We start from the raw sequence: 7,859 nt of genomic DNA on the forward strand, positions 1-7,859 counted from the left end.
GAGACTCCTTTTCAGTAGTCAGCACACCCTTCGAGTCTTATGAAAGGGTATCGTAAATGGGAAACGGTACACTAGAAGGCTTTAGGTAAGAAACCAACAATGGCGCTGTTGACACGACAAACAGAAGGATGACATGAACGCACTTGGCTCAAGTCTGAAAGACAGATTTCCAATTTGACTTGAGGAATCTCAAGCTGCAGAATTTTCTTTACCGTTGTCGATGTCCAGCTGTGCAGGATCAAATTCACAGCATGAACAAATGTGAAAATGGAGCGCTAAATTCTTCAGTTTTTATGATCTAAATTCCCTTTTTTTCTGCTCCAAAGTCACGATAGAACATTAGCGCGTGCCGCGAATGCTTTTGGTATACTCCATTTTTTTCCTGAACCAGGAAGTGGTGTTCTAATTAGGAAAGAGACCAAAAAATACAAACCTGGCGCTTCATTTGTCTTTCATTTGCATCATCGCGGCTTGCTTCTTCACGCTTCCTGCGCATTCTTCTTGAAAATCAAATGGCAAATAACTTTTCTGTTTTGAAAAATCAGCATACTTTTAATGGAATGTGTTTTTTTTAACATAGATTTGTTTTATATATATACACACAGTGGTTCTGTACATTACATTACTAAAAAAAAAAAAAAAATCAATTTACAAACATGTGCCTGCAAAGGAAAATCAGTTGAAGAAAAAAACAAACAAAAAAAAGTTTTGATCACTGACAAGAAAACAAACATCACCGAGATTCAAGCATGTCCGATTAATGTTGAAAATCAAAAGGCGTCCTGCTGGATGACAACAAATTCTCTTTGGTATCTTTTATGTTGGACAGATGCTGCGACGTGAGCGTTTTTGTAAACAGGAAGCGATTGCGAGCTGTGGCGTGGATATTTTTGTAAATCTACCAAAAAAAAAAAAATGCTCATCTTTTGCAAACTCTTTTGGGAATGTCACCATGGCTTGCGAAGAGGAAGGATATGTCTCGAAATTGTCCGAGATGAAATGAGGACCTTTCAAAAATCATCAAAGTGGGTGACACAGTGCTTCAGGGTCCGTTGCGGTTCTACTGCGGGTGGATGCACAGGAAGGCCCGCCTGTGCTTGCCGTAGTAGTAGGACTCCACGCTGAAGTTGTTGGACTCCACCACTTCCTTGTAGTGGCTGACGGCGTGCACCAGGCAGTCGGGGAAGCAGCGGTTGAGCGTCAGCGCCACCGCCATCATGTTGCCCTTCAGCCGCTGCCGCTCGATCTGCTCGTAGATCCGAGTCTTGTCGATGGGCTGCGGGTCCACGCAGAACGACACCACCACCCTGATCTTGTTGCCGGTCACCACTTCGAACCAGTTGGCCCCGCCGCTGCCGTGGAACTTGCGTCCCGCCAGCCAGTTGTAGAAGAAGATGCGCTCGCGGTTGTTGAAGGCGCGCACCGACCAGTTGACCCAGTCGTACTTCTTGATCAGCGTCGACAGCAGCGAGCGCGTCAAGTCCTCGTTGACGGCGCACGGCGTCTCCTTCAGCACCTCCTCCAAGTCCAGCTTGGCCTGGTCCACGAAGGTCTCGGTGCAGTGGTCCACGGCCGCTTTCATGCGCTTTTCCACCGTCTCCATGCGCTCCTGCCACTTGGTCGCCAGGCCCGTTTCCACCACGCCTTCCTTGAGGGCGGCGTAGCCCATGACGGCGATGAGGCCCACCACAAAGAGTTTCTTGAGCCGAGCGCAAAAGTCCTCCACCGCCCGGCGGCTCCTCTGCTCCGTGGTGACCACCGTGTCCAGCATGGGCTCGCCCGCCGTGTTCTCCCCCATGACGGCGTTGTAGAGGGCGTCCAAGTTCAAGTCGGCCTCCGTGTTCTCGTAATACTTGATGAACTTCTCCTTCTTCTTCTCCTTCATGCTCGGCTTGGTGTTGATGAACTCCTGGAACTTTTCGTACTGGCCCAGGATGTGAGCCTCGCGGTCGACGTTCTGCTTGTTCATCGACGTCCTTTGCAGCTCCAGGGCGATTTGGTCCATCTCGTTCTGGACGCCCACCAGTTTCTGGTTGACCTGCTCGATCTTCTGGCTCAAGTAGACGGCCTCCTTGCCTTCCGGGTTGCTGAGGATCTCGGCCGAGGCCATGAACACCGCCTCCAGGATGGGGTGCAGCTGGCCCACGGTGGAGGCCAGAACCTCGGACGCCTGGCCCATGATGTCCAAACCTTTCTCGATCTTGTCCTTGTTGTCCAGCAGCCAGTCGGCCACGCTGTTCATGGTCGCACGAGTTCACGGCCGCTAGCTAACGCCAACAAAACGATTCCGCCACAGCCGGAGACGTTCCTGAAACGAGACCGAGAGGGACACCCTTAAAGGAGACATTTTATGTTGTCCTCATGCAAATGAGCCACTGCTCACCCCGCCCCCTCGACTGTGAGGTGTCAGTCGATGACTCTCTCTCAGCAGATGTTTTGAAAGCAACGTGCTTTTATCTCATGCAAATGAGCCACTGCTCAACCCGCCCACTCCAATCGAATTTGACGTACCAACGCGAGGATCGCAAGCGACGTCGAAGCAAGTCTTGCTAGCCTCACTCACCAATATTCTTCTGCGCATCCAACAACACTGCAGCTCTGCTCAACTTTTTGGTTTGGATCTTTGCTTCGGAAGCTGCCAAGTCACAGCTGGAGAGAATTAGTCCGAAACTCTGAGCAGCATTTTTCAAGACGTGAGGCCAGCGCCAAAAAATGTAGTTGGATGTGAAATTGGTGGACAGGCACTCCACACAGCAAAATATGCGCTTGATTTTTCCATCCCTGGCAGGTACGAGCGCCAAGAACCGGACCTTGTCCCGACACGCACAACCTAGTCCGTGTCCTGTTTGCACACGTCGGCATCAGGCCGCACCCTCGCAGCCGCACACAAACGTCACGTCGTCTTTGGGATGGCTCATTTGGTCGGACTCGTCCGACAATGGCGCAGCGCCAGCGCAAACACAGATGTTCGCGGTGGAGCAAACTAGGTGGGGGATTTTACGGCGCCGACACGTCACTTCTCGTGCCGGCTGGAGAAAAGACACCGGGGAGATGATCTAAGTTGCGCGTCGACTCCCCAGAGAGGCCGCGGAAAAGGCACACCCAAGCCTGGCTCAGGAAAAGCCTTCGGCAGTGCACTTGTGCAACCTTGTAATCACACACTGCGCGCGCACACACGTGCACGCACACGCACACACACACACACGCACGCGTTCATGCAGTACATTGCCTGAGTGTGTGTTTTTTGTATGACAAAAAAACAAAACAAATGAGGGCTGTTATTTGGCTACGGGTCGAATTGAACTATTTGAATGTTGATAATGATGCAAAAGCATTTTTAAAATTATTTTTTTTCTTTTTTGGGGGTGGGTAGATTTTTATTTTCAAATGAACTAAAATCAAGCTCCAAAAATTCTTAAATATTCAGTAAAATGCATTCAATCCCTTTTTATTTCGATGCATATTTTGCCCATATTATCATCGTTTAATTAAATGTTGCATCTTTTATAATTGACATGCGATATCAAATACATTGACAGCCGGTGAGGCAAAATGGGGGAAGAAATGTTCCTTCTCTGCCGTCCCATTCGGACAGCTTTTCTTTTTCGTTCCTTCGTGTTTGATGGTGGAAGACAAAAGCAGGTCGCGTCTTTTGGAACGTGTTTTGGACACAAACATGGCACGAGTGTTTGAATTCTCGCCACTGGCGTGCGCGCGCTCGCTGCAGTGATGAGGTCACTCGGTGTCATTTTACTTGACGTTGGACAGGACGACGCTTTGTAACCCAAAAATCAGGATTCATTTTAAAGTCGAAACTTTGGCACACAAACAAAAGTTTGCTCTTGTTAAGGTGGAATTTCTACGAAGGGCGAGGCCCTCGCGCCAGAGTTGGACCCCCCCCTCCTGCGTCCTCGACCCCTCCCCCTCCCTCTTTGTAGCTTGTAGGGAGCTCGCGCAAACAAGAATTGGGCCTCCCTCCGTCCCTCCCCAGCGTGAGCACGCAGATCCACTCCTCCGCTTGGGCCGTGGCCTTGACGATGCCACACCAACATTTGGCCTGATTTAAAAAAAAAAATATTCCACTCAAATGCTGAGCAATCGATTGCGCTTGACGCGGACATTCCAGGCCACTTGACGCGCAACGCAGACGTCGCCGGCCAAAAGTGCCTTGCCACAGCAACCAAAGACTTTTTTTTTCTATTTCACTTTCTTTTGTGTTAAATTACGCAATAAAAAGTGAATTAAGAGATAACTGAAGCCAAGTTGACGTTCACATCCTCACCTTGAATGGCCTCAATGCATTTGCACGGCGCTTTAATTCTTGCCATTTCCATTTCGACTTTCAAATGCTCAAATGGAATGTTCAAAATGGATTGGGCGAGCAAAAATAAGGCTTTCATTTCAATTTCATTAAAAAAAAACATATCCTAAAGTGTTATCTAATCCAAAATTGAGTGGTCACAAGCCAGCCGAAGAGAGCAAAATCGGCCTTTAATTTAGCTTCTTTTAAGTGTTAGCTAATATGGACACTTGTCCGAGGTGACATTCAAATCCTCAACTTGAGAGGTCAAAATACATTTACAGAATAAACGACAGCGTTTTTACACTCAATTATTTGAGAATTAAATCCCAGCTTTGAACGATTTTTTTTTAATTTCACTGTCAGAACAACAAGCGACTTTTTTTCCTTTTCACGCTCTTTTCTTTTCCCTTCCTTTTTTTTTTTTAAATCAAAGGGGAATTGAAGCCCAGCTCACCTTCAAATCTTCAACTTGAATGATCAAAATCCACTTGCCAAGCAACAAGAGGCTTTAATTCTTTCCATTTTGCTTTCTTTAGTTTGAACCAAAAATGTGCTTTCGCTTTTACAGGAAGTTGTAGAGAATTAAAGCCGAGCTCACCTTCAAACTCTCTCCAACTTGTTCAGTAATCCAGCTGGGAATGCGAGTGCAAGTCTCTGCCGGATGCATTTATGCAACCCCCCCCCTCCCTCCTCCTCCATCCTTTTCTCTCTCTCTCTCTCTCTCTCTCCCAGTGGATCTCGTCACGCCCCCTGTGGAACTCCTCCATCCTTTCCCAGCATTCCAGACGGATGGATGGACTGTGAGGCACACTGGGAAAGACAGAGATAACATCCTGTAAACACTCCTCCCATGCAGGGACATGTCGGCAGAAACATTAAGTGTGTGTTGGTATTTACTTCATTACTGTACTTGGGTACATTGGACCTCAGTATGAGTATTTTACTTCCGGACGCGCTGCGGCGACCCCTGAATGGGACAAAACAACCAAGTGTGTGTGTGTGTGTGTGTGTGGCGTAAAGCGTGAGAAAGGGGGAGTGAAAAGGGGGCTGCCGGACCCGGTTGTCCCCAAGACAAAACCAGCCTTGTTGTGGCTGGGAGCTGGTCGCCACGGCAACCGAACCCACTCCCTTCAACTTGAGCCTACGATTCCGCTAAGAACAGCAATCGCTCTGCCCGCAGGCATAAATTAGCGACGGCGGGCGATTGGTGGCCGGCAGAATGGTTCGGTCACAGCGCGGCGGTCGGATGAAAGGCCACGTTTGTCTTTGACAGCGCGGCGTGACAGGCGGCGCGGCAACATGTGATGTCACGCAACGTGACAAGTTGGTGGCGTGACGGAAATTTAAGAGGAAATACGGCACGTGTTGCGTTTACAGTGCAGCCCCTGCTGATGGTTTGTGAGGCCCCGCTGTAGCGCAGATTTTGAAGCGATTGTTTTTTTGGGGCTTTTTATGATATCGGGCAAGTCCGAATTTAGGACAAGGTGGCAAACATACAGTGTGCGGGCCAGAAACGGTCCATCGTGGAGCCCAAGCTGGCATTTTTCTGTATAAGTGACTGTCTGTATTATACTGCCCCCAGGTGGCCAAAGTGTGCACATGAGAGGGACTAGCCCAATGGCCACAGAATTGAAACACAGAATGTGGCAAAAACAGTTTAATTCTTTTTTTAATTGATTTAATTTTGACATGACTTTGTGTTTTTACAAAGTGTAACATCATACAAGCGCTTTTTTTGTTGGAGCAGAATAATGACATTTCATCAGGGAAATATGAATTAATTTATGCTTTTATATGTTTAAAACATGTGTAGGGGTACAACTTTAAAAAAAAAATATATATATATATACATTTAATTAGATCTCTGCAGCGGAGATGTTCTCCTCTTGCTGGTGGATGTGGAACGTATCCCCCACCATAAACAGCGGTTGACCGTATCCTTGCGTCAAACTCCTTTTTTGTGCCCGACTTGACTTGTCTAACAAGTCGCCGCAGTGAATTCATGTCAAGGCACTTTGCTTTGTTGACGTGACATGAAGAACGGCTTTGTATTGACTGGCTTTTATCTCTTTGACCTTGGCCAGCGTCTAATGTTTCCTGCCCGCCGCCGCAAAGTGCTACTCTCCTCAGCCGCCACCCTAGCGCCCCCCCTTGCCAAGATCAGAAAGTGCAAGTGGGAAGGAATTTGTGAAAAGGATTTTTTAGAGCAACATTTATTTTCGGTTCATTTCTTTTGTGCAAAGTGGCACTTATCAGGAAATACTGGGTGAGAAGGGCCATCATTCACCGTGTAACACGTTCAGTGGCTATAAAAAGTCTACACACCCTGCAAGCAATTATTACAAATATTTTACCATTAAAGTGACCAATAACCTGTTCAACGCAATTTTTTAAAAGTATTTTAAAGGAGATACAAGGGAATAAGCGAGACAAAGTGGTTGCATAAGTGTGCACACCCGCTTAAACTGGGGAGTTCATATGCAACCAATCACATTCAAAGTTTTGTTAAAAGGGAGTCAGCACACCTGCCACCATTGAGTGAGTCCGGTGAACAACAAATAAAGTGCAGCTGTTCATGAATTCTTTTTTTTTTCCTTAATTAAGGTTTTGTGCTGACACTGAATTTGATTTGGACCTGTTGAGAATTCCTTCCACCTTGACTAAAGGCCCCTATGGATTCTCCCCCCCCTTTACCGTGGTTGACTAATTCAAGTCGTTTGGAAATCACCTGCGGGAAGAGCTCTGCGCAAACAAGCCACACAAGACAAGTGTGACGCTATCAAACACAAATATTATTTTACTATTGCGAATACTGGACAGGACAAACCGGTTTGTGGCTACAGTAAGAAAAAAATAATAATGAAAGGCTCCGTCAGGTGCTTCATGTCCTTTGCTCGAATAATTGGACGAACAATAACAACAATTTTCATTCTGCTTCCTTGGATGACGGCAACTCTGCCTGCCCCGCCCCCAAAAACGTGACCATCATCTTCCAATTTAAAGTCACATTTTAAAAACATGCCAACAAATTTCAGTTCAGTCCAACTCTACAGCAGAAGGATGAAAAAGCCACCGGCGGCTCTGGGGCCGCAGGTTGCGCACCCCTGGTCTCAATGTTTGAATGTTTCCCCTCGCGAAAAACGGATTCACCGTGCGGTCATCCCATATGAATATTTCAACAGAAACTTCTTGCTTGAAGGGAGGATGTCCCCGCAGATGTTTCCGGGCCGCGCGGAAAAAGGACGTGCAGTGACACAGTTGGCCCGTAGGGGGGAACGGAGGATGAGCGGGAAGACGAGGACGCTTCCTACGCCGCCTGCGGTCATCCGTCAGTCTTTTGGGTCAATACCAAGCGACAGGAGAGGAAAGAGATAAAAAAGAAAAAAAGGCCTGGGAGGGAAGTGCTATCGATTCCCCGGCGCTGAGCCGACTTTGTTGGAGCTCCACCAGGGCACACAAAGCAATTATCCTTATTGGGCCGCCATGTTGCTTAATTGCAGTCCAAGTTCCATTATTTACGTTTTGCTGGCTTCTTTTACTTTGACGAGATGATGAG

General features: G+C 47.5%; 1 protein-coding gene across 2 annotated transcripts; it reads right to left on the reverse strand.

Moving 5' to 3' along the window:
* Nucleotides 1–524: 524 nt before the first annotated feature.
* rpz5 (rapunzel 5) lies at nucleotides 525–4,972 on the reverse strand. Of its 2 annotated transcripts, none has more exons than XM_088307884.1 (2): nucleotides 4,902–4,972; nucleotides 525–2,308 (listed from the first exon to the last, which is right to left on the reverse strand). In XM_088307884.1, the coding sequence occupies exon 2, from the start codon at nucleotides 2,240–2,242 to the stop codon at nucleotides 1,061–1,063; it is 1,182 nt and encodes a 393-aa protein (XP_088164010.1). In that variant the 5' UTR covers nucleotides 2,243–2,308; nucleotides 4,902–4,972; the 3' UTR covers nucleotides 525–1,060. The 2 variants fall into 2 exon arrangements, with proteins under 2 accessions (XP_088164010.1, XP_088164011.1); XM_088307885.1 differs by having other exon boundaries at nucleotides 4,758–4,907.
* Between the last annotated feature and the right edge of the window lie 2,887 nt (nucleotides 4,973–7,859).

The sequence above is a fragment of the Idiotropiscis lumnitzeri genome, chromosome 10, assembly GCF_059441095.1.
Source record: "Idiotropiscis lumnitzeri isolate Australia: NSW breed Sydney's pygmy pipehorse chromosome 10, RoL_Ilum_1.0, whole genome shotgun sequence".
NCBI classification, from domain to species: domain Eukaryota; kingdom Metazoa; phylum Chordata; class Actinopteri; order Syngnathiformes; family Syngnathidae; genus Idiotropiscis; species Idiotropiscis lumnitzeri.

Bases quoted from the DNA above. Each gene is read 5' to 3' on its own strand.
- rpz5 (XM_088307884.1), bottom strand. From the start codon at position 2,242: ATGAACAGCGTGGCCGACTGGCTGCTGGACAACAAGGACAAGATCGAG.